This window comes from Dermacentor silvarum, chromosome 11, assembly GCF_013339745.2.
Source record: "Dermacentor silvarum isolate Dsil-2018 chromosome 11, BIME_Dsil_1.4, whole genome shotgun sequence".
NCBI classification, from domain to species: Eukaryota; Metazoa; Arthropoda; class Arachnida; order Ixodida; family Ixodidae; genus Dermacentor; species Dermacentor silvarum.
The window spans coordinates 45,815,995-45,843,467 of record NC_051164.1 but is presented as its reverse complement, the minus strand read 5'-3'; the positions used below and the strand labels follow the sequence as shown (position 1 = coordinate 45,843,467).

The following is a 27,473-nucleotide window of genomic DNA, read 5'->3' as shown; positions in this document are numbered from 1 at the left end:
TTTTAACCGCTTACATAAAGTTGTTAGCATATATAGTTCTCAAGCGGGTTTGAAAGGGTAAACTTAACTTTTACTGCAGCCGTAAAGAAAACGATGGTTATAGTACTTCATCGCACTCTATTTAAGCACGTCTATTTGAATTGAAAACTTTCACGTGACGTCACGGACCCAGCTTATCATCGTGTCGGAGCACCAACACGGCGACTACGAGCACTTCAGTCCAATCCATCTTATTGAAAGCTGTCACGTGACGTTATGGACCCAACTTATCATCGAGCCGGTGCACCAACATGGCGGCTACAATGACGTCAGTGCAAGCTATATTGCGTTTTTCCTGAGGCTTATATCTGCAATTGCGACTTGTCCATGACCCTTTAACAATAAACTTGATCCTTCAAAAAATTCGCGGAGATACAGCTGAGCGGTAAATATACGAAGCAAACTTGGCTTCTCTTGCAACAACATATTTATGCCATGTATCCTTCATTTCGTCCGACTTAGTCATTATGTTCTCAAGTGTTCAGAATTAGACTTGCCTAAAAGAGAACCATCGGTGGGGTATTTTTCAGTGAAAACCCTTTCTGCCCTTAATTTCAAATGTAATTTAATCTAAGATACATTCCTTTTGGCAAGTATACGGGATGCATCAGTAATTATTGGAACTAGCGTGAAAACCCAAGTGCTAAAACGGCGGTGGTGAACCCCAAAAGGCGCGCATTAAAGTGCATTTCTTTATGATACAGGTCAGGTTTGAATAAAAATATGGAAACAGTTCGTGCAATGGCTTTATTTGAGCATCCACTTATTCTATTCAGGAAAAAAATTGCTCCGTGTGGCCTATGCACAGTTATTGTTGCGATTCTGCTATCTGAGATATTGACGCTGTGCTAAATGGAAAACGTAACTTATATAGCCAACCACAACGCCCGAATCAGATCAGTTGTTAAGTGAAGTGAAAGTGAAGTGGACACTTTCGTGTAAGTCAAGGAGGCGTAGCTCCCTGCTCCACATTTCGCCCCGAATGTGCCGAACGCCCTATGCCAGCCAGCACAGTGAGAATTAGGGGGAAATGAAACATGAGAAGTACCACGTTTTTACAAAAATAGCAGTTTCCTTCTTCCAAATTATGTTTCGACAAAACATTCTTCAGAACATTTCTGTAGCAGCTCGAAGCAATTGTCGGAGACCAATACGTATGTCTAATTCCAGGATTTCGGACGAGGCCTGGGCTTACCAATGGAACACGACTGAGGCCACTTACGTCCATGGTATGTACGGGATGGCTGTCGGCCATTGATATCGCTTCCGAAGACATTTCACAACACACGCTGAGGAGAACCTGCACGTATATCACGGTCAGAGTTGCAGAGTGGCAGTTCCGCAGTTCGAATGATTCCGGAATGAGTCCATATTTTCAAAAGCCGGGAATGGAATGTGAATGGAATGATGGCACCAGTCTGGTAGATTGAATGGTATGGGAATGGTCGCCCGACATTCCAGGTTGGAGTTGGAATAAAATTGGTCGAAAGTCCCGTAGCGCTAAATGTTTAATTTAGGCGTGTCTACAAAACCAGTAAATTTGCCAATAAGGCTAAAGAAAACTGGGTCATTTCATTGCAGTTCTCAGTTTTTACTCAATATGACTCTGTCAGTATCTTCCTATAGGCGACTGCGCCTGCCACAGTAATTCTAAAAGGCGCGGTATTCTACACATTCTACACTTAGGATGACGCGGAGACATTTACTAATTATACTACTGAAGTGTATTTACAGACAGCAATTTTTAGCCAGAGTAAACTCGCTAACTTTTTGTATGGAGTATTGTTTGTCAACTCCTTATTTTTAGTGAACTCCTTATAATTTATCTTACTTAAGTTACAATGAATTATTCTATAAAGCGACCGTGTTACAAACAGTTGCATCCTGTGCGAGTCCACGGTGATTTGGATAGCCCACAAGTCTCTTGCTCATTGACGAGTGTCCAGAAAATGCAGGCGCTCCTGCATTTTGGCATCATTTTGCTACACGTGTGCTGCAAAATGATGCCCGTTAATGCGCCAGTAAATGTGAAAAAAGGAAACGCAGAAAACTTCGGCGTTACCGTCGGCTACGAAGTCCTGTATTACGACACAGTCTTCATCTTTGTGGCCACTACCTTAATTATGCTTGCCGGCTTCTTCCTCAAATAATTCCGCTTTAAGCTCAATGCCAACAGAAGCACCTCTGTTCTTTTCACACGAAAAGAGGCCTCATCGCAAATCCTGGTGAAGACCTTCATGAACACCACATACGTGTGAATACAAAACACAAATATCTGGGCATAATTTCAGACACGAAATGAACAAATGCCTAAAAACCATGAACACGAATCATGAATTTTGTCACACGAAGCGTATTGTAGTGAGTTGAAGTGCATCAATCGGCTACTCCTAGCGCCTTGAAGATGCTGGAGTCTGTCCATCACCAAGGACCAATCCTGTAGGGAGTCTCTACGCTGAAGCTAACGAGTGGTCACTTCCTCTTCAGATGTCGTCCTGAAATTTTATGTACATTCTTAAGTTAAATGCAAAACGCGAACATCCATCTTACGTAAGTGTAAACGATAAGGCATCTGCAAGGTTGTTTAATAATCGACCTGCAGTTAGAGAACCCTTCTCAGGGCGTGTACGGAACCTTAGTTAAGAAATGAGTTTGCCACGTTTGAAGATCGTCTAATGGCTCTATACGAGCTATGCCCACTGTAGCAGTATAGCTCGTTGATTGTGATACCGCCTTGCTGAAATAGCAAAGAACTTTCCTCGGGTACACAAGCAGACGCACTTTCTTTGACTTCATTCGGAGTTCACTTACCAGGAATTTTACAAAGGTTATAGGCTATACTCAAGGTCGCATGCCATCATTTCGTATGCAGCCGTTGGCCCATCATTATCAGAGTCTAATGTCCTGCATTCAGAAACAAGCAATTTAAGAGCAGAGGCTTATGCTGTACTGGCAGATGTTAACATTAATAAAACAAAAGTACAAAGGGCCATTATAATCACACTCTTTTAGTGTCGCAAAATCTGTAATGTCACCCCAGAAACCCTAAAATTCTGTATTGAGAGAGCTATATTCAATCATGTGCACAGCATAAGGATCTAATCAGCACGTCATAGTATGTTGGGTGCCTGGGCACAGAAGCATTGAGGTCAATATGCTTACACATGAAATTGCCACATTCATTGCAACGAAAGCCGGTAACTCTTCCATAGGTATCCCGAGCCGCAGACATAAAGCCATTATTGTGCGAAAACTTAGAATGCACTGGCAACAGTTGTGAGACACTGAAGCCTCCGATAAACTTCATTTAATCAAGCCGCACTTAGGAAATTTGCCACCAATAACAAAAATATGGCGAATCGAGGTCTTTTTCTACCGTCTTAGGACAGGTCATACGGATGGCACACAATCTTATTTGTTGGCCGGGAGCCTCCTATATGCTGCAGATGTGGCTAGACACTGTGCTCAATGTCTTGATGGAGCGTAGAAAAATGGAAGCTGGAAGGAAGAAAATACTTCCCTCTAGCCCTTTGACAGAAGCTTCCTTTTCATCCAGCAATATTGCTTGGTGCTGATCCATTGATTGGCAGCAAATCAGTTTTTAACTTACGGCAGAATGGTAGTTTATTTCAAATTTTAGGACCAAGGGTTTCGTAGCACGGCCTCTCGCAAGAGACTGGTGCTGCGATAGCAGTATTTTGGAGAGCACGTGACAACAGATCCTTGCACTTAAGGGTCTCGTTGAGGCCGTAGTGCAACTGGCATCTATATATTTTAGTATCTCATTTCATCACAGCATATGTTTTAGTTTCATAACTCATGTGAAAAGTAGTTGTGATTATTTGTATAGATATATAATTTACGGCTGTTTTTAGGCCCCTATTCAGCTACGTTACATTCTTATGGCGAGCCACGTTACCATTTGTCAATAATTGCATCATCGAGTGCATTAAAACATTGCTTGAAGCTCTTTGGCCATGATTGGCCCTTGCGCCATAAGCACCGCATTTAATCATCGTCATCGATAACACTCGGAAACTTACATTTATTTGTTAAATTACTTTATTCAATACTGCCGTAGTTGCAGTCGATAATAAGTACGAGGCCGATCGTTTGTATGTCTTGTTAAGCGCGATTAGGGATTGAGAGTAAAAGTTGCTGGTTGCAAAAATATATAGAACAGTGCGGCTTCTTCGCATTTTAATTTTTTATATAACAGCTGTGAAAAATAACTGCATAGCAGCAGTAGCCGGCAAACCGCGGCTCCCAGCTTGACTCCTTGCCCAATCTCAATGACATCGCCCACTCCCAAGCGCGCGCACTAACCCACCGGGCGGGAGCAAGGGGGGGCTCAGAGGCCGGGGTTCTCGAGTTTCGGGACACTCTCACTGCTTTCAACGAAATCACCAAGCACTATCACCTGGGTAGGAGGACTTACCCTCCCCCTCATAGCAAACTGGCTCGACCTCTGTCGTCCACTTTACGCATGCTTCAGACTAAGTCCTATCCCAACCTGGCCCTTTTTCATTCGATCGCTCCAGAGGCTTTTAGCTGTACTTGTCTCGACTGTGCGGCTGTTAGCAATCTAGAACACATGCTCTGGCGATGCCCCTCGTTACAGGGACCCAATCGCATCACGGAAGAAGAATGGGGCTCTGCCATCCAGAGCTCAGATCTTTGACGACAAACTTGGGCGGTCCAGAGAGCCCACGATGCGGCGGTTAGGCTCGGCCTACCCGTCACCTCGTGGGAGCGGCCCGCAGCTCTGCCGTAGGGCAGGGATTCTCAGGCTCCAGTGAATAAAGTTCTTTGTCTGTCTGTCTGACGTAACAGCAGTCAACTAGTATGCAGTGACCGATCCGTTTTCTCATACTTTCTTGTACGGCATGAAACTCATGTGGTTGACACCGAGTAGCTGATCTCAAAGCCAAGCGATTATGAAAAATAGGCAAGAAACTAGGAAAGGACTAGGAAAGGACGCAGGCAGTTTAGCATCAACAAAGCCCTGGCCTAACTATGAAATCCCTAGAATGCATCATTGCATGCACTCCCACAACTCGTGGTTCTGTTTGCCGTTGAATTAATTTGGGATATCTCGCACTGAATGCATTACTTTCGAAAGAAGTACATCAGATGGTAGTGCCGCGGTCGGGTTGCCCTTGCGCTAAGCGCTAAGGCTCAGCTTCAACTTCTGGCTTCTCCCGCTGTCTTAGCACAGAACCTTCTAGCCCTGCGCATTACTGTCGCACAGTGGCTAATCAACACCTGTGTTTTCAGAGCACGCAGACATGAACGAAAACGGAAGCACCGCGCACCGGCTTCCTTTGATCAGCAGCGACGATATTGACGCAAACCTCAGTACAAGCCACGCTAGCATGGAGGAATCATCAGCCATCTGGGAAGACGACCCGAGGTGAGCCCAACTTAAGCAATTCCCTTCAATGGAGCAAATCAGACGTCACTAAATGCTGCCTGTACTCTTGAAATCGGTTCTAAGATTGGTTCTTATTAATTATTTGTGCGGTATATAAGTGGCAATTTTTTTAATATCCCTGTTAGATATTAGAAACCGGACCTTTATGTACATGGACAAAGTACACATGTTGTAATGTTTAATATTGTAAAAAACTGATTCTGCTTGCATCAATAAGAGACGATAGAACATCCTGACATCCTGTGGTGGTTTTCCATGTTTGGTTGACAAGATATGTTTGTCATTTCGCGGTTATCGAAAGTAGCTGTAGGGTTGCTTTTTGTCGCTTGTGGCTTTGCAACGGAAGATGGCGAATTATGGTAAACGTCCTTGAAAGCTTCCCCAAGAGTGTAATTAAACCATTTCCATGCATTGTCGCAGGAATCAGCCTTCACACTGTATATGAATTTTATTGTAATATTTACCAGTTAACTTTTAAAAAGAATTCCAACCAGCGTGCAATATTATGCACTATGGCTCCAAAGACCGCCACAGCTCCATCACGCTTCCACTGATGAACTTCTCCTGTGTAGGGAATTTCTGATCCCAGCAATTGCACAGCACCAACTTGTTTTGTGTTTGAGGTGATGTTGAAAATGCATTCAGTTTCATGAACGTCCGTGTTTGTGCGGTACCAAATAATCGACGATGCAGCGCAATTTCATACTTTTAGACAGCTTAACATATTACTTATTGTGATAAAATGTACCAGAAAAGCATGGAGAAAAATTACTGTCGTGACAGAAAGCGAGTGCATACGTCAACGAAATACATTTTCGCTTGCGCCGTATTAGCAGGTTTCCCTGATTTCTTTATAAAAGTAATCAAATTTCATAAAAACAGCCGTCATTGAACATGTGGACAAAGAACCGTGACCGGATCGATCGTTCTTGCTAGAAAATTAATATTTTGTACTCACTCAAATATTGCAAAGGCCGAAATAATAAAAGTTTCAAGTAGCATTACGTTGACCAGTTGCTCAGGTACAAGTGTTTTGGCAAGAAAACATGAACGACGTCACACAGTAAAGGAAAACATTGCACCAACCTGCCCTTGTTTTGACGGGCAAATATACCTCCCCTGTTGTTAGTAATCTCAGAGCATTTTGGTTTTTGGTGTTAGCCTGCCCTACTACCACATGTGTTTGAGGGGAATATCTGGATTTGTGCCATACGTAACTAGTGGTACAGGAAGTTCATTGTGCCATTTACACTGCGTCACATACCGCTAATTAACACGGCATGTTGAACTCTTGTTTAACCAAGTGGCAGCACCCTAAGTAGCCCAGACTAACCACTTTGAGCGTATTTCTCTCTTGCTACTTGCTAAAATAACTTGAAAATACTAAACTACTTTTAAAATGAAATGGTGAAAGTGATATCACTATGGGCATGTCTCTAGTTCGCAAGTTGTCGTATGTGCCGCATGGTTTTAAGCAATAATATGTCAAAATCGTCAATACGAAACTGACTTGATAGGAATCAATAACTATTCTGAAAGCGCAAGCGGAGATTCTAGCTAAACATCCTAGCTGAGGACATTTGCACTGGGCAGCTCTATGCGCACGCGCACACATTCTCGACCGTTTCGCTTATTTACTGCGTCATACGGCGCCGATCAGCTCTCCAGTCGACATAATCGCGATATTATCAAAACGTGCGACGGCGTACCTCATAACTGAATCTCTAAGACGTCTTTTGTGGAGTAACATTGGACGACAGTGTAAAGCTGCCAAATGAAACAATAAATTCAGAATTATTTACAGCGCTTTTATCGTTCACCTGCTGTGTGGCTGCACTTTCCATCGGTGTAACACCTAAGCTTTACGCTTCCTACATTTATCACATTCACGGCATAAATTTGGTTTCACAGATGCGCGTGAGCTGCGAAATAATTCATTGATTGACAGAGGCGCGATTTCAACAGTAGTTTTTTTATTATTATTGAATCCTTGTTGGTATTTCCGCACTGAACTCTTTAAGCAGGTCATGCAACACCTTTTTCTTCGAAGCTAGGAACTCGCTTGTGCAAGTGCGATGCCCTGTGATAGATATAATGAAACATAATTGTTTTAAATCCTGTAATAACAAGGTAAATAATATAAACGCAATGGATGCTGTACGCGTTCCACTTTAACACAGCGTTTTATTTCAGCTGAGGCGACGTCCACAAAATTCTCTGCCAATAGCTCTTTTCCTACGTTTCCTTGTTACCGCGGGTAACTTATCCTAGCCCTTCAATGTTGGTGTCTGACGAACTTGCCCCACAGCGGTGACATGGTTAGGTCAGATAGGTCAGGACGCGATGACAAACGCCGCTTACCCTTTCCTAAAAAACAGGAGGTGAGCATGAGTGCGCTATAAACAATCGCTGAACGACTGGCGTCTCTGGGTTGTCGCGCAGATTTTTGACGTTAAAGGCGGAACGTATTGCAGGGTGCCTTGAAAGTGCTAGAAGTGGGATAACATTTATGCGAGATTTCGGGCTGTCAACTGCATGCCGGGAAATATCATTTGCATGTCCTGTGCATGGCGTCATTAGAGAGCTTTGGCGTATCCGGTATTCGGCTAAATGTAAGCGGACTGGGCGTTTCACCGGATGAGCGCAGGCGCAAATTTGAGTGGCCTGCACGCTGAGCAACCTGGTGGCGAATAGCTCAATCACGTAAACACAGAGCTAATATTGCAGAAACCAGGTGCATTTTACTTCGGTGCTGGTGTAAATTTGCGGCAGTGGAGTTATCGTGTTGCTGCCGAAAATTTACACCAGCAGCGAAGTAAAATACACGAGGTTACTACAACACTAACTGTATGTTCCTAGTTGAGCTCTGCGCCACCAGGTGGCTACTCCGTGCAGGGAGTTCACGTTTGCTTTTCCGCTCATCCGGTAAAACGCCCAGTCCGCTTGCATTTACCCGAATGCCAGACAAGCTAAGCTGTATATTGCCTACAGAAATGGACTGTTTTCTTGGCGTGTTTAAAAAGTTTTGCATGCTGTGCCCGTTCACCATGACGCAGTCGACTTAGAAGAATCTAGGTTATAAACCATACATGGACTCGTCTCTACCGAATATATATAGCGAATGCGAGTTACTTCGTGTACACGTTCGCTTCAACGATCATTCCGTGATCTAAAGCTGCTAGACTTCAATCATATCTTCGTCTGAATCTTCATCTTGTATTGTAGGATTCCTAATGGCTCCTGGGGTGGCCAACGGAACACGCAGTACTACCCGGCTGACGTCACATCCACCATGCATGGTAGGTGCTATACGGCGGAATTACACATTGGTCTGGACGTGATTGAAGGGGCTCATGCCTGCTATCGAATACGTTACGTTTGAACAGCGACGCCACAGGCTCTCAGGTGCCTGGACCCGCACCCGTGAGTCTGCATTCGGGCTGGTTTATTATTCGCATGATTGAACTGTGGTCGCATGCCGTTTGGCGCACGAGTGAGATGATCTCATAGGTTACTCTGTCCGGCGATGAAGTTGCCCAGACGTATAAAATTCTGCACAAGTTGCGATTATAGTACGCGAATTATGCGTGAGACTCCGCTTCATCCCTGGTGCATATATAACAGTTGTAAGACAGTAATATGTGGATGCATATAGAAGGTGTCAAAACAAGAGGTAAATCTGGAAATGTTTCTTGCTAGGTGAAAAACGATAGTCACAATAGCGAAAAATTTATGTCAAGTTTTATGGAGAAGGTTCCGTGTCGCCGTCGTGATGAACGAATTCAGCATTAAGGGCTCTGAAAATTTTGTGCCATTAGTTGCAATGCTTTTTACTTGGGCTGTTTATTGAAATGGATAACTACATGTTAAACTCCACTTCACGTGAAACAAGACTGCAGGAAAGTCGCAATTAATGAATACAATGGCCCAGAATGAACTGACCTAATCTGGGGGAGCCTTCGGCTCGCCTTGATCTCAGTTCCTCAGGACTCAAATAAAGTTTGTGTCATGTCATGTCGATTTCATTCCAAACCTTGACGCACCATGATCGCTGAAAGCACCGCCCACGTCATTATACACGCAGACATGACGAAGAGCGGCTCGTTGTGATGACCTGTTGGGTCCCCAAATCCCCAGTCACGCGTTTGTATCGCAAGCGACGGTAGGTCGCCGCGACGTGATCTTCGCCAGATAAGAGCCGCGCACAGGCGGCCATTGCATTAACTGATAGAAACGAAGCTAGACTGAAAGCTTCGCGTGCGCACTTCATCAGGCGCTCTTCGTGCGTCAGGTCTCAATATCGGAACGAATACCTCGACAACGGATCTCCTTTAAATGCGTAAGCATTTCCATGCTTATCCAACGATAAAACTGGTCGTCCGTCTTTCTGTCTGTCTGTTATGAAAGACGACAGCTTTCAAGTTAGAGCCAGCAGCAGCGAGCAAATTCAGCTTCCTGCTACCTATCGCTTCGACGCGAACGAAGCTCTCACAACACACCGCACCCTGCCCTTTTCGCAGATTGCTTTCAAGATAGCGGCCCACGCATCTCTCTCTCTTCAACGCTAAGTAACCGGCGCGAACACAGTGCGCGAAGCTATATCAGCGGTTGGCACTCTCTGTCCCCGTCGCAGACCGCTTTGAAGAGACGGTCCGCGCGACCGTGCAATACGGAGTAGCTGCCAGAGTATCGTTGGTCATGGTTCATAATCAGCGCACCTGGGCGCCACCACCTGCAGTACTTTGCTTATGTCATGAACGCATCTTGCGCCACCGTGCGAAGCAGTTCATGTTACCGCTGCGCTGTCATTTGTACTGGCCAGATCAAGTTTCATAACTTTGATAATGACACCGGGCTGTGTGGAGAGGAGCAAGTGGCACAATGCTTAGGCATGCTTAGACAACTCCCAGAGCAGTTTCTGCGTGCAGTTTTTTAAAAACTACTTGAGTTGTTTTTGTCTCCTGTGGCATCCTACTTCAATACAATCATTGCAACGATGGCGTTAAAGGATTTAAGTAAGAATGTTTTAACCGATATTATAGTTAACTAGCAAACCAGCTGCGATCACTACTCGTCCATCTGGTGTCCACCATGCTGAAAAACGAATAGGGAAGAAAGCATGTCGCATCGGGTAAATGCTTTATATCTGTTTCACTAAAATAGATCGCATGGTACGTTCTCGTCTTAGTTACTCTAAATATTCCTCAGCAAATGAACACTGCCAAAGAAACCATAGTAACAAGGATAGCCAGTCAGCCTCTAGAGTCTGTAAAGGAGTACGTTTATCTAGGTAAATTACTCACAGGCCACTGATTATGAGAAGGAAATTTACAGAAGAATAAAATTATATTGGAGTGCATACGGCAGGCATTGACAAATCCTGACTGGCTGCTTACCAATGTCGCTGAAAAGAAAAGCGCACAATCATGGCATTCTACCGGTGCTAAGATATGGGGCTAAATCTCGGAGGTTATCAAAGAAGCTCGAGAACAAGTTAAGGACCCCACAAAGAGCGATGGAACGAAACTGGTTAGGCCTAATGTTAACAGACAATAAGAGAGCGGTGTGGATCAGAGAGCAAATGGGGATAGCAAATATTGTAATTGACGCTAGGAGAAAAAAAAAATGAAGCTGGGCAGCCCATGTAATGCGCAACCGGTGGATCGTTACAGAGTTATGGAACGGTTATCAAGAGAAATGAAGCGCTGTCGAGGGCGGCAGAAACGAGGTGAGGTGATGAAGTTAGGAAATTTGCAGGCGCAAGTTGGAATCAGCTAGCGCAAGACACGGGTAATTGGAGATCGCATCCGCCGGTTGACAGAAATATAGGCTGATGGTGATGTTAGCTGCACCAAAATTAAAAATCGCCATTAGAAGATAGCGCAATTCCAACCCTGGAACTAATTACTCGATGAGGTGGCCAATACTTCGACCGGAACTCAAATTCGGAATTGAGTAAGAAAATTTTTGGAATAAAGTATTTTACTATTTAATTTCCAGCAACTATTGCAACTTACCAAATACCTACTGAGTGTGCAACGCAAATCAACTTGGTAGGAATTCTGAGGAAGGCATCTGTCCATCTAAAATTTACTGTTTTCCACTTACCTTTTTAAGAAAGCGGTGTTTTATGCCTTGAAGCACAAAAGTAATCGGAATGCAATGCATTTCGTCAGACACTTCGACAATTATTATCTTAAAACTGGCCTGGCGTAGGCCTGAGAAGTCATTGCAAGTGGGTACGCCTTGCGAACTCATCGACTAAAATTCGTAAATTGCAATGTGCCATATAGAGTTATTGAGAAGTTTATTAGTGCAGTTGTGTTAACTATTGAATGAAACAATTTGAATTCTCTTTGAATTAATGTCCGCCTCATCTCGGAAAATACCCCAAGGGCTAAAATTTTGCTTTCTGCCACTGACAATTAAAATAGAAAATGGTGAAGCTGAAGGAAAAGCACTTACAAGAGAGGAGAGCTAAATGATTTGGGTGATCAGAGGTCAGTTTCAATGTTGCTAACCTTCTCAAAGGGGTAGATATTACTATATTCACTAAAATTATATAATTTCTTTGACGTACATTTGGTTACAAAGCCACCGCACTGCGGTTTTAAACCCAGCCTTTCAACACGAACCGCGCTAACTTAAGAAAAATATGTTTGTCGAAGGCAGTTGATACTTTAAAGAATGTAGTGTTATTGTAAAATTCGTCAAGTGAGTAAGTGTCGCACAGTAGCGAAGCAACACGCGTGCTTTCCGGGCATACAGACATGGCCGGAAAAGTCAGCACCGGTTACTGGCCTCCTGTGTCCAGCAGCGGCGGCGATGACGCAGTGCCCAGTACAAGCCGCGCTGGCATGGAGGGAGCATCAGCCAGTTTGGAAAACAATGGAAGGTCAGCACAACTTTCGAACTTTTTCCATTGGAGCAACTCAGAGGGGACTTGGAATGCTGGCTCAGGTTCAGTTATGCTTACAATGATGAAGTAGTGCGCGGGATTTAAGCTACGATTCCTCAAATGGCAGAAGATGAGATGGAGGTCTGGCAATACGGCACTGCCATTAACAGGCACATTTAGGTGGGGGGCTTCTATGTCCATGATAATGTAGAAATATATTGATATAAAAGCGTCAAATGGCTCATTGAGCGAGAAAGTCGGCGTCCACCATCTGTAGCAGCGAAACAGCGCCAAAGTTCCCATTGGCTGTGACGCTACGTCACGAGGTGCGTCTCTACGAAGCAGGGCAGGCGAAAAACACCTGCTGCCGCTATAGCGCGGGAGGTATTGCGTGAGGGGAGAGGATATCGCCGCGACGCCAAGTCACTCTCGCGCTCAGAAGAAGCCTGTGTTATCCGAGCGCGCCTTGTCCGCGCAAGCTCTCGCCTGCTCTCAAACTGTGCCTCGTTGGATGTATGAATGGATGCTATGAGTGTCCCATTTGAAACTGGGTGGGGGGTTGCACAAACATGCTCTTGTTCTTATTTTGCCTAATGTCCTACCTGTAATTTTGAAGTAAAAGAAACGCACACACAGAATTCCCAGCATCAAACTTTGTGAACCACTACTGAGAACTTCGTTTGTGTACGCCTCCGTTGTTTCCTGTCTCCCTACTTTTCTGCCATGAAATCTTCAATCGCCTCCTACTAATCTGTTGCGGACACGCATACTTTCGCCTTGCTAGGCCAGAGGAGCCTAAATTAACAACTGGGTAGACATCTTCACATTATGAAAAAAACAGATTCCATTGTTTCCCTAGCTTTAGCTCATCAAGCGCAGGTTTCTTTCTTGGTGTAACTCGCTTCATAACTGTGTTCTAAGGCATGCTGATCTGGCTTCGAAAAATAAGGAGCTTCCCCTTGAGCTCACATTTTTTTATCTTTCTCGATTGCGTATTTTCCTGTCAAGTAGTTACACCTAGCAGGTTTCTTTTCCGTTGCCGTCAGCCGTAAGGTTGTCTCAGCCTAGAATTGCCAGAACACAGGAGCGAAACTCTACAAATCGAAGCATGCGGTAAATCGTTCAAGCGGTGGTGGTGCCTAAACGTACACCAGTGCACCCATACAGTCATAAAACCCTGCAACTGTGAAACATGTGGTAGATCATTCGCGCAGTTGGGGTATATTTTAATGTTCCTGAGCGCACGCATACAGGCAATAAACCCAACAATTGCATGATATGTGGGAAACCATTCACGTGGTTGGGTAACCTTAAAAGGCATCAACTCAAGCACACAGGCGAGAAACCCTATGTCTGCACAAAGCATATGAAATCATTTCAGAAAAAGCATTATCTCAAAGGGCATTTCACCCTGTATACGGTCGCGAAACCTTTCGTCTGCGGAATATGTAGTAAGTCTTTGCGATATAGCACAGGTCTCATACATCATCGCTTTCACTACGCGGATGAAACGCCGCATAACTACGCCCTGTGCGGCACTCGCTTCTTAGGGAGAGAATCCCTCGACGGACATGTGTGCCAGATGTTTACCCGTTATTTGTGGGGACATTTCTTTAGACATGCGATTCAACTGGTCGCTCATCTGGTAACGCATAGAGGTGGGCAGCCGTAACATTGCGATTGGTGCTCATATGAATTCCGTCGTCCGCAACTTTTTCAGAGACGCGAGTGTGAAGCTGTGCAGGAAAACAACGCTGATATTCTTTCATAGCACTGAGCAACCTGCGCAACGCCATAAACAATTGCTGAACCGCTGGCGTCTCTGGGTTGTCGCGCATGTTTTTGACATCAAAGGCGGAATTGCAGGGTGCCTCAAATGTCCCAGAATTGGGACAACCTTTATATTTATGCCAGATTTCAGGCCGTTGACTGCATGCCGCGGAATATCATTTGGCTCTCCTGGGCATGGCTTAATTAGAGATTTTTAGCGTTTCCGTTATTCTGGTAAACGCAAGCGTACTGGGTGTTATACCTGATGAGCGAAGGCGCAAACCTGATGGGCCTGCATGGTGCAGCCACCTTGTGGCGCAGAGCTAAATCACATAACCACAGAGCCAATAATGCAGAGAGAGCTTACAAGCTCAAGGATTGCGCACGTGCTTGGGCCTACACCACGCTGCACCTCAACGAATGGAACCATTGCGGAAGCTCGGGCTTGTCCCATCAACGTATATATGCTCTGCGAACCTCTTCGAGTGCACCTACGCTTGTTGACCCGACATAGACAACATCCCCTATCAGCACTCCCTGCCACACACCCAAACTGCAGTTTTTCAAGAACTATATTGCGTCATGAGAACATTCTGCCGTTTAGATTCTCTTCCTCATGCATTCCTAGTGCACCTCCATGGGTGCTGCCTACACCTCTTCTTAAACTTCAAATCCCTGGGATTACGAGGAAGTCCTGTGTTTCATCCATTGGCCTTAAGCAACTTACCCTATCGCACATTTTTACAGCATACAGTGGCACCGATGGCTCTGTTACCCCATGTGCCTCCGCCGCAGCCTTTGTCATAACGCAAATGTCCATCGCTCGACGGTTTAAATTAGACCCCAAGTTTACTTCAACTGCCTCAGAACTTGTTGCTATCCGCGAGGCAATACGATTCCTTGCAAGAGAGCCTCCTCGCATATGGACTTTATTTTGCGACGCCAAACCCGCTCTTCAAGCCATTGAGTGCGTTATGAGACAAGGCCCTTATTATATTTTAGCTCTGCAAATCGCAGAGCTTCTCGACATTGCGGCCAAATGCGGCCACCACGTCACCTTTCAGTGGATACCTGCACACTGTGGCGTGATAGGAAATGAACAAGCAGATGCTGAAGCTAAAATAGCTGTAAATAATGCGCCAGAAGTAAGCATCGCGTTCTCACGAACAGGCACGAATGCCCTGCTTCGGTGCGTTATGCCGAACTCTACACTTGAGTACTGGACCAATCCTGATCGACGACACAAGCGACTGCACAAATGGGACCCAGAAATGAAGTTCCGCATGCCTCATAAACTGAAGAGGAGCATAACAAGTACGTTACACTGGATTCGTCTTGGTGTTGCACTCACGAGGCGTTATACACATATCATCGGCTGCAGTGACACTGGTCCCTACTGCGATCACTGCCCAGTGCCAGAAACACTTGAGCACATATGTTGCTCATGCCCAGCGTACGCTCGAGAACGGCAGAGCCTCATTTCTACAATTAAGCGAGTGACTAAAAGACCAATGTCTGAAGAGATTGTCTTAGGTCCTTGGCCTGACGCCAACAGCACAGCTGTGGTCATCGAAGCGACTATAGCCTTCCTTCAAGCCACTGGACTCCATGCACGGCTCTAGTATAACCTCAACGTGATGGACATGTATATACGGACTTCCTAATCTTACCATCATCATTCATCGCTCTTTTTATCCCCTCCCCCCTTACCCAGTGTAGAGTAGCAGGCCAGAGCAAATTAACGCTCAAGCCGACCTCTCTGCCTTTCTTCAAAAAAACCTCTCTCTGTCTCTCTCAATAATGCAGAAACCAAGTCTATCATACTTCGCTGCTGGTGTAAATTTTCCGCGGTGGTGTAATCGTGTTCCTGCTGAAAATTTACTCCAGCAGCAAAGCAAAATACACATGGTTATGACAATATTAGCGTTCTGTGCCTGGTTGAGCTCAGCCCCTCAAGGTGGCTAATGTTGCAGTAACCATGTATATTTTGCTTTGCTGCTGATGTAAATCTCGGCAGCACCACGACAGCACCACCACTGCCGAAAATTTCCACCAGCAGCGAAGTAGAATACACTGCGTTATGCAATATTGGCTCTGTGTTTATGGGATTGAACTCTGTGCCGTAAGGTGGCTGATCCGTGCAGACAGTTAACGTTGGCGCCGCCACTTATCCGGTAAAACGCCCAGTCCGCTTGTGTTTACGCGAACGCCAGACAAATTAAATCTCTATTGTATGCAAAACGTGATCGTTTTCCTACTGTGTTCAATACATCTTGCATGCAGTGCCCGTTCATCGTCACGCGCCTGCCTGAAAGGAATATAGGGTATAAATCACATAGAGGGGCTCGTGCCCAATGAATGTACCTGTATATAGTGAATGCAAATTACTTTGTGTCAACGTTGGCTTCAACGATCATTCCGTGTTCTAAAGCTGCTACACTTCAATCGTATCTTACTGTGAATGTCTCTTCTTTTGTAGAATTCCTAGTGGCTCTTGGGGTGGCCAACTGAACACGCAGTACTACCCGGCTGACGTCATATCCACGATGTATGGTAGGTGCTATACGGCACAACTTCACCTCGCTTTGGACGTGATTGAAGAGGCTAATGTCTGCTATTGAATACGATACGTTCGAACAGCGTCGCCCCTGGCTCACAGGTGCATGGTTCTGCAACTGTGAGCCTGCATTCTGCCTGGTTTCTTATTCACAAGATTGAACTGTAGTCACATGCTGTTTGGCACACGAGTGAGATGGTCTCACAGGTTAATCGGTGCGGCGATGAAGTTGCTCGCACGTGTAAGACTCTCCGCTAATTGCGAAAGCATATATGCGAATTATCGGTGAGCCCTCGCTCCATCCCTGGTGGACATTTAGGAGTTGACTGTAGCGCCCTCCTTTGGGCGGCGGGTAGAACCAATGTAGCGCGCGCCCGCATACGAAGAAGAAAATTTGCTCGCTGTTCTATTCTGGCATCGATTCAGGTCAGCTTTCACTCCTTCACTCCTGAGGCATGAGCCTACAAGTGGGGACATAGGACCAACACAATGGCTGATCCGTGCGCTCCCTCCACTAAACAAGACTCACGTCCGCAGAACGTCTCGTCATGGCAACGGCGTTTCCCGCCCTTCTGGCACCAGAACCCACAAGTTTGGTTTCACCAGATAGAGGCACAAATCTGCCTCTACCGCATCACCTCGGAAATGACGCACTACTTCTACGTCGCCTCATTCCTCCCTCCTGGTGTTGCCAGCGAGCTGTCGGACGTCCTCTCCACCCACGGGCGCTACACCATATAAGCACTTCAAGACCAAGGTGCTGAAGAGATTCATGCCGCCGGAACGCACCCACCTCCAGCAGTTCCTTAACGAGGCCGACCTTGGCAACCGGCGTCCCTCCCAACTGCTCCGCCGGATGCGACAACTTCTCGCGGAGCCCGACGAACCCACCGACTCTACTTTGCTTCGCGAGCTTTTCCTCAAACACCTTTCCCAACCTATCCGGCTCGTACTCGTGGCGGCTGGCGGCGTCGCCTTCGACCGCCTGTCAGAGCTTGCCGTTCAGGTTCATGAGGCGACCTCGCCATCCGTCACCACTGTCATAGCGCCTACTTACCCGGCGATTTAGCGCCTTCAGGCGCGCATCGATGAGCTCGCAGCCTCAATCGCCACATTCTGGAGCCCCCTGCATTAGACCCATTCGCCTCGTCTCGGTGATCGCGCTCTTTCGCGCACATGTCAAGCTCAGAGTCCCAACCTTCAATCTCTCTGCTGGTACCGCCGGCATTTGCGACACTGATCCACGAAGTGCCCACCTCCCTGCTCGTGGCCGGGAAACGCTCGCAGGCATCAGTGACGGCGGCGTGTGGTCGCGCGCTTCGCCCCAGCTGCCTTTCTAATGTAACCGACCAGATCTCCGGCGCCCCGTTCCTTAGAGACACGCGTGCTGAAATCAGCGTGGTTCCCCCGACTAAGGCTGATCGTTCCAGGTCACCAGGGCAGTCGCTTCGTGCTGCCAACGCCTCGTCTATAGCGGCGTACTGACTGCGATCTCTCATCCTCGACTTCGGCCTTCGCCGCACTTTTCGGTGGGTCTTCGTCATCGCAGACGTGGTTCGGCCGATCATCGGCTCGGACTTCCTCTCATACTTTGACTTGGACGTTTGCATGTGGCATCGTCGCCTCACAGAAGGTCTGACCCATCTCTCCATCACTGGAGTCCTGTCCGACCTTGATCCCACGGGTATCCGCACGCTGATACCTTCCTCTCCGTTCTGAAAAATCTTGGCGAATTTTCCGGAGTTCACAAAGCCATGCAACCTCGCTCAGCCGCCTAAACATACGGCGACACACCACATCGTCACCCGTGGTTCACTTGCAGCCGTTCGACCACGCTGCTCGTTTGGGAACCATCTAGCTATCGCCAAACGGGCCGAAACACATGCTGCAGCTCGACATTACACGGCCGTCGTCCAGGGCGTGGACTCCGCCACTGCATCTTGTGCACAAGCGTGGTCCCGGTGACTTGCGTCCCTGTGGTGACTATCGAGCGTTGAACGCCAAGACCATCCACGATAGCTAGTCACTGCCCCACATCGAGGATTTTACATGGCGCCTCGATGGCTGCACCATTTTTGGCTATATCGACCTGGTTAATGCTGAGCCCGCCGACATACCTAAAACCGCCATCACAAAGCCCTTTGGCTTGTTTGAGTACGTGCGGATGCCTTTTGGACTCCGCAATTACGCTCAGACCTTCCAGCGTTCATCTCTGAGGACACGCGGGGCCTCCCTACTGTGTTTGCGTACCTTGATGATGTCGTCATCGCCAGATACGCCTGAAGATCATGACAACCATCTACGAGCTCTGTTCCCACGCCTACAGCAGTACGGTTTGGTTGTGAACGCCTCCAATTGTGTTTTCGGCGCATCTGAGATCGAGTTTTTGGGCCATCACATATCATCCGTGGGTATACGCCCTCTGCTGTCCCACGTCAAGACCATCCAAGATTATCTCCAGGCTAGTATACTGCGCCAGTTACGCCAATTCCTGGGGCTTGTGAATTTTTCCTGGCGCCTTATACCGCACTGTGCAGAGCTGCTTTGCCCGGTCACCGCCCTTCTTCGGTCAACGGCCGGCCCGTACTCTGTCATTTATTGCTCATCAGAAGCTCAGGCCGCCTTCACTGCTGTCAAGCAAGCAGTCACAAACGCCGTGCTTCTTATCCATCTGCGCAGCAACGCCGCTACTCGATTGGTGGTGAATGCATCCAACGTGGCCATCGGAGCCGTCTTACAGCAGTGCATTACTCCACGTGGACACCTTTGTTTTTTTTTTACTATCGGAAGCAACTCCTTGCGAAGACCCGCTACTGCATCTTCGGCCCAGAGCTACTAGCCATCTACACTGCGATACAGCACTTTCGGAATTTTCTTGAAGGATGCAAGTTTTACGCGCTCGCCGATCATAAGGCACAGGCGTATGCTTTCGGCACGAAGTACCTGTCACACGTACTCCGCCATCTCGCTTACATTTCGGAATTTGCAACCGACATCTGCCACATGACGGTGCCAACACCACCGCCGCAGATGTCCTTTCTCGTATAGCCGCAGTTGACTCCCTCTCCAATCGTCGACTGGGCCGCACTTTCTTCTGCACATCAGAATGATAGAGTGCTCACCGCTTTTCGAGAGAACCCCCGTTCTCTCTGATCACGCCTTGTGCCTCATCCATGCTAACCTCAGCCTTTGTGGTGGGATATCTCAGCAGACCTTCCCCGCCCTTTTGTACCGGCTTCATTATGTCACACCGTTTTACACTCTCTACAGGACGTATGTCACCGAGGCATACGGGCTACTCAGCGCCTTCTCACCCAGCGCTATGTCTGGCCCGGAATTATCGGTGATGTACGTGCTTGGACACGTACGTGTCGGCCCTGCCAGACGACAACGGTGTTCCGTCATACCAAGACGCCTCCCCAAGCCTTGCTTCCACCCGGCCGTCGTTTCCAATATGTTTATCTCGACATTGTTGGCCCGTGGGCCCTCTACCCGTGTCTCAAGGTTACCGTTACATACTCACCATGGTCGACCGTTTCACACGCTGGCCGCAGGTTGTTCCCATTCATGACATCACCGCTGAGACGGTTTCCCGCACTTTCATTTCTGCGTTGGTATCTCGCAATGGTTGTCCTGGCACAGGGGCAACAAAAGGCGGACTCCACTTTGAGCCCTCCCTGTTTTCTTGCCTTAATCACATTCTCGGCATCGGACATTGCCGTGCCACTGCGTATCACCCCTGTGCCAATGACATGGTGGAACGCCTGCACCGACAACTGAAGACAGCCCTGGCTACCCGCCTTAATTGTGCCACCTGGGTTGACGCCTTGCCCCTTGTACTCCTGGGTTTACGGGCTGTCCTCCGGGCAAACCTACAGTTCTCAGCAGCAGAGCTAGTGCATGGTAGTTCTCTGCGTCTCCCCGGAGACTTCCTTACATCAAAGCACCCACCAGCCTAGCCACAATTCCTACAACTCCTCCTGGACTGTGTTAAATACATCAGGCCCACACCACCCCTTCCTTCCCGCCGGAATACAAACATCATGCACCCTGACCTGGCCACTTTAGCACACCTTTTCATGCACCGAGGCGCTGTCTGACCATCGCTAGCGCCGGCCTATGACGGACCATTCCGCGTCCTCCGCCTCACCCCGAAAGCTGCCTCTCTCCTACAGAACGGCCGGGAAAAGTCAGCTTGGACCGCCTTAAGCCGGCTTACGTGGAAACCGCGATGGAAAGCCTCGCATCTCAGCCTGACCTCGTGCATCAGTTCTATAGCCGGCCATCAGCCCGGTTTGGACTTCCAGTCTAGAGGCAGGCCCTGGCGTGAAAAACGATAAATAAGAATGTTTTAACCATTATTAGTTAATTTTCAAACCGGCTGCAACAACTACTCGTCCATCTGTTGCGCGCCGGACCGAAAGAATAAATAGGGAATAAAGCACCGCCGCAGTGGTAAATCGCATTTTTATATATGGTTCATCAAAATGCATCGTGTCGTGTATTGTTGTCTAGGTTACCCCTATTATTTATCGGCCTATGAACACTAGCTGGCAATGTAACCGTTGCATAGTTCGTTGTAGTTTATGTAGCAGTCCCGAATTTCTTTAAATCCCCCATTGAAAGATAGAACAATTCAAACCCTTGAACTCGATGAGGCGTACGTTACTTCCACGAGAAAACAAATTCAGAATTGACTGAATTTCGTAAAATTACTAATTGCATGAGTTCTTACTAATTACTTTACAGCACCTATTGCAACCTACGCGATGTAGCTACTAAGTTTCAAGGCATATCAAGTTGGTACGAATTACGAGAATGACACCGGTTTCACGATATGCAACGTCAAACATGCGGCAAAAATGCATTGTGGTTCCACTTACCTCTTTATGAATACGCAGTTTTATGCATTTAAGCGCCAAATGAACTTGGAAAGCCAATGAATTTCGTCGGACACTTCAACAACAATTATCTCGAAACTGCTGTAGTCCTGAGAATTCGTCGCAGATGGATACGCCTTGTTAACTTACCTGTTAGAATTAGTACTCGTAAATCCGAATATGTGCCATACAGTAGGTATTTAGATGTTTGCCAGTGCATTTGTGCTAACTATTGAATGAAGTATTTCGTTTTCTCTTTGAAGTAATGTCCACGTCGTCTAGTAATATTGCTGAAGGGTTAGAAATGTTGTAGTGCACGTTAAAGAACCCCAGGTGGTCAAAATTAATCCGGAGCCCTCCACTACGGCGTGCCTCATAATCAGAACTGGTTGTGGCACGTAAAACCCCAAAAAGAAGTTACAAATGTTCTATCTGCCACTGGCATTTTTTTTAATTGGTGCAGCTAAACGAAAAACACCTGGTGCAAAAGAGAAGGGCGATAAATAATTTGGGCGATTAGAGGCTGATTTCAGTATTGCCAACATTCTCAAACGAATTAGAGATTACTATATTTACTAAAATAATATAGTTTATTTGATGAACACTTGGTTATAACACCATCACAGTACGGTTTTAAAAATGGCCTTTCAACACGAATCGCGTTACCTTATCAAAAACATTTTAAGGGCATTCCATACTATATAAACCATATAAGGTTATTCGCAAAATTGCCGAGTGAGTAAATGACGCACAATAGCGAATCAAGAGGCGTGCTTTCAGGGCATACAGACATGGCGGGAAAAGGAAGCACCGGTTACCGGCCTCCGGTGTGCAGCAGCGGTGGCGATGACGCAATGCCCAGTACAAGCCGCGCTGGCATGGAGGAAGAATCAGCCAGTTTGGAAAACAACGGGAGGTGAGCCTAAATTTATACTGTCTTTCAATAGGAGCAACTGGGAGACGACAGGCAATGCTGCCTCGGGCTCAGTTATGCTTGCAGTGATCGACTAGTTTGCAGGATCAAAGTTATGATTCATCCCGTGTCACGTGGAATGGGGGCAAGTTAAAGATAGCCTGGTGGTTAAAATTAATCCGCCGTCCCCCACTACGGCGTGCTTCATAATGAAATCGTCGTTTTGCTGCGTACAACACAGGAATTATTCCAAAGTTTTGATCCCTGAAATGGCAGAATATAATATGGCCTGACAATACGGCACTGTCATTAACAGGCAGCTATAGCTCGGTGGCTCCCATCTATATACATAGGAACGTAGAAATATATTGATGGTGTGGTCTCCGGGTTCTCTCAAGCCGCCTTTGTCGTAAGGCTTAGGCTTGACGGCCAACTCCCGTGTGCTTGCCTTGTACTATCGGGGTTCGGCGGATAACTATTGGATGGGAAAGCGTCAAATGGCTCTTTGAGCGACAAAGTCGGCATCCGGCGTCTGTCGCAGATATACGGCACCTAAAATTACCATTGGCAGCGACGCCATGGCAGGAGCGTGCCTCCATGTAGCAAAGCGGGCGAATGGGCGCACCTGCTGCCGCTCGCGCGCTTTAACTCGCTCATATAGCATACGGCCAATGCGAAGTTTTTTCTACATCCGGGCGTGATCATCGAATACTGAGGCCTTAACAGCTTCGCTGTACAGCTTATCTGGTAACTGAACAAGATGTTTTTCAATTTATGCCTTATGTTACTTTAAAAATATCCTTGGATATTCAAAATTTCAGAAACACATGCTTCTGGATTACAATTTCGTAAATCCGCAACAAAAAGAAACAATGCCATGGTTCTCTAAACTGCACCTCATACTAAACCTACTGTGGCCGAAATTGTTGCATTGCGCAGCGGCTTGAAATGCGTACTACTAATGTTATAGTAGGGCATTTTCAAAACTCTCGTAAACGGTACATTGCATGCAAAAGCTCACCGGTTGAGATGCTGTCACAGATGCAGTCTACGTAAGTGCATTACATTTCTAGAGCGCAACTCTTAGGTGCCCGTTCGTGCGGCGAGCGTCCGCGTCCTACCTCGTTACTAAGCGAACGAACACAACGAAAGATGAGAGTGAACGCAGGGCCCAGCGGGAGATAAAAAAAGCGGCGAGATCGAAAAGAACCGGACTAATAGGGTGCAGTGGAACCATGAGGTGCAAAGCGGAAGAGGATATGGCGAAAGTGTGAGAAGCAAAGCGTAATGCCACAAACAAGAGGCTTTACGGCGAGGATGGCTACGAGATGGCGCCAGAGGAGCGCGCATCATCTGCAGAGATCGTTCCCGGGGTGTGCGGCAGGGTTTGCTTTGTGAACTCGATTCTGCAAAGAGCTTCTTCGCGCTTCTAAACTTCTAGGATGGGATGACGCCCTGGGCTAAGTTGCCGAGGTGTCTGTCGCGAAAGCAGCAGCCTATATGCAGATTTTATTTTTCTATTTTTTATCGTAGATGCACATATATATTTGCAAGTATGTAAAATAATTTCAAAAAAAAAGGTTTCCTGATGCTAACTTGTTTTTTTTGTACTCTTCTGCGAAATACTTATATATATATATATATATATATATATATATATATGTGTGTGTGTGTGTGTGTGTTTGTGTATATGTATATGACGTATATATGTATATATATTGCTTTTGAATTCTTATGTTATATGCGATTTTGTTTCAAATAATAGTATGCAAGATAACAGATTTTAATTGTATACGAGGAGTTATTTTACACAACTGTATTGTAAGTAGTTTCTGTATAATAACATTAAAGTATCTACGTATACTTGTGCTTAAATACTCTTATATCAACACTTTATCCATGATTGTATTGATACACCAGCCGCTACCGTGCCTGTCTGGGAGACCGGAGCTTTGTCAAGCCGGACGAAATTTCGGCTTTTTTTCCGGCTCTCCCTTTTTCACCTTGTGTATCCAGTGGTAAAAAAAAGAAAAAAAACATGATGGAACAAAGTGCTGCATCAGCGGAGGTTTCCTGTGGAGGCTGCTGTAAATCGCGCCCACTCGTCACCGACGTGCTTACTCGTGATCTCCCGATGAAAGAGGCAGTCGCGCCACTCTTCGATGGGTTTGCTGCGTGCCGCACGAAACAGACTGTCCGTGCCAGCAAATATATCGCGAAATGAAAACCCGTATTCAGTGGCGCTGAGATTTCACATTAGGGAGTACCGTAATCATTGGTGTTCTTTTTTGTGTGTGTGCAGAGATATGGTGCGGTAAACAATCTTCTTGTTTTATTTTGTTTTTCGAAATTTCCGATTTGTTTTCAAATTTTCGAAAAACAATTTAAATAATGAAAGAAAACCTGCTATTACGGTGCCTAGAATTAAACTTTTTCTGTCAATTGCCACAAAGTTTATTCGAGTCCCCCCAGCGGTAGCCTTATAAAAAGTTAGTGAGTAGATCTTTTTATAAGGCTATTTTTTGAATTCACGTCGCGTTTTAATTGTAATATTAGCGGATATATATATATATATATATCGTAAGGATATCTATCCTATGCCTCGTATTGACGATGCTTTGGATACCTTACAAAATTGCGTTCTGGATATTGGCAGAGCCCGATGCATGAGCCCGACAAAGAGAAGACGGCGTTTGGAACACTTGATGGCCTTTACGAAATTAATGTAATGCCTTTTGGTCTGTGCAATGCGCCAGCCACATTTGAACGAATGATCGATACCGTACTGGGCGGCCTCAAATGGAGAACCTGCCTGTGTTCCCTCGACGACATTGCCATCTTTTCGTCCAGCTTCTCCCAGCACCATCAGAACGTTTAGACGACGTTCTCACGTGTCTAGCCAAGGCCGGTCTCTCAATACTAAGAAGTGCCGATGTGCGAGCCGCAGCATCAAAGTATTAGTCCACGTGGTCAGCAAGCACGGTATTGAGCCAGATCCCGACATGGTCGCTGCTGTACAGAATTTCCAAAGCCAACCACACCTAAAGATCTTCGCAGCGTTCTCGGATTAGCGTCGTACTTCCGCCGTTTTATATATATATATATATATATATATACATATATATATATTGTGAGCGCATTTTGCGCATATCGTCGTCGTCATCTGTACAAACGACTCATCATCTTGTGTGAGCGCTATTTGTGCATATCGTCGTTGTCATCTGTACATACGACTCATCATCATCTTTTGTCTCGTGCGGTGCTTCGCCTCTGACTCGGGCGGCCGCTCGGAAATAAAGGCATCGCATCGGCCGACGTCTCAAAAGTGGTGGAGGTCTCACAATATATATATATATATATATATATATATATATATATATGTTTATCTTTCACCGGTGGCCGCTATCCACCGGCTCACAAATGTTAAACGTTATCGCTCGGCGCAGGACGCGCCTGTATCGGAAGTTTCTAGAACGTTATCGATGCTTCTTTCCATTGCCTGCTTTCACCAACGCCTAAAGGCTGTTTCACATGGTGCAATTTTGCACTGCGATTTTCGCAGGTGCGATTTTGCACTGCGATTTTCGCAGGTGCGATTTTCGCAGGTGCGATTTTCGCAGCTGCGAAATTCGCAACGGCCATTTCACATGGTGCGATGTCAACAATGCGATTATGCGACGCCCAGAGTTGCTTGCTGCCAGATTTTGTCGCACACGCCGCATAAATTCGTTTAATGTAATGAAAAAGACGTGCGCGTTATAATATAATTGACCTCTCTTTATTAGGACCAAATAATACGTTCGTTTTGTAATTTAAAAACGCTTCAAAGTTTAGTTTGTTTTGGAGTGCGCAACAGCGGTTTGTGAAGTTCAATACGAGGAGAAATGGCGGACGTAAACAGCTGTTCGCAGGTGGTCGTTCAGCGTTGTGTGCTGTCTCGTGTGTGTTTTATGCCTGTGTCGTTCTACCTGCGGTTAAACAAATTACAAGAGGACCTATCAACAAGCCCCTATAGCTGTTGTCATCGCATATGCAGTATTCGGAATTCGGCTGCAGCGGAGTCGTCATGTCAACGCAGAGACCCTCGTGCTACCCGTGATTAACGTCAGCTTCTGAAAAACGGATGTGTGTGTATTGCTCGTGATTGCGCATTAGCGGTTCCTGCTCCTAGCAATATTCTTGCACCAAACTTAGCAGCAAGCACCAACCCAAAAGCTCACGTCTGCCCCTGAACAAAGCCGCAAATGATCTGTGTGTAATTACTGAACGTGCATTGGAATTTGTGTTGTGAACGTTTATCTTAGCGCCAGCCTGGCTCGTCCGTCTCGGCGCCTGTGCTGTAATTAATAATACAAGTGCTCTCTGAATATTTCGAAAGGCGTAAAAGCCGACACCACTTTTTTTTTAGGAGCTGCAGTCACTAGTGTACGTAGTATCGTATCATTCTGGCAGACATGGGCGTCGTCTATTTTCTCGTCCTGTTTCTTGCGCTGTGTTAGTGTGCTGTGAATCTGTATCAAGAAGCTTAAGTTAATATGCTGCAGTACGTAGCGCAGCCGCGTAGCCACACGGCTAACATTAAAATACCTTGTTAGGAGTACGTTTGTTTGTTTAATAACAAAATCGAACGCTAAAATTTTGTATTCATGGTGGCAAGTGTAAGGTAAGAAGCTATCGAAACTATCCGCTAATGGCATGCGTGTGCTTCTACCTGCTTCAGCACGTTATCCTTAAAGTGAGGCTGAATACCCCTGATAACCAAAAACATATGCAACTAGAGCAGGTGCTATGATTCCTTTCCTGGAAATGAAAGCCAGCATCCCAGTCTGTTAAGCTAGTCATGTACTTAACCTATATTAGAACAATGTTAGAGCATGCTAACTGGAGCCATTTCAAACTGGGTTATTTGACCAAAATAAGGAAGTGCAAGGAAAGTGTCAAGGTACAGTCTAATCTGGTATTCCCGAACAAATTGTATTAGC

At 46.3% G+C, this 27,473-nt stretch overlaps 1 protein-coding gene across 17 annotated transcripts in view; it reads left to right on the top strand.

The window, feature by feature from the left end:
- Window positions 1-27,473, top strand: part of LOC125941611 (zinc finger protein 391-like) — a 330,617-nt gene that overhangs the window by 65,486 nt on the left and 237,658 nt on the right. For 7 of the 17 annotated variants that reach the window (XM_049659290.1, XM_049659277.1, XM_049659283.1 and 4 more), the window contains exons 3-5: window positions 5,317-5,452; window positions 8,699-8,772; window positions 12,242-12,368. The exons of 2 other annotated variants lie outside the window; for them this stretch is intronic. In XM_049659290.1, the coding sequence (XP_049515247.1) occupies window positions 5,317-5,452; window positions 8,699-8,772; window positions 12,242-12,368 (337 nt within the window). Of the gene's footprint in view, window positions 1-5,316; window positions 5,453-8,698; window positions 8,773-12,241; window positions 12,369-16,620; window positions 16,695-22,358; window positions 22,495-27,473 lie in introns of all 17 variants that reach the window. 8 more of the 17 variants (XM_049659276.1, XM_049659278.1, XM_049659285.1 and 5 more) reach the window with 5 other exon arrangements.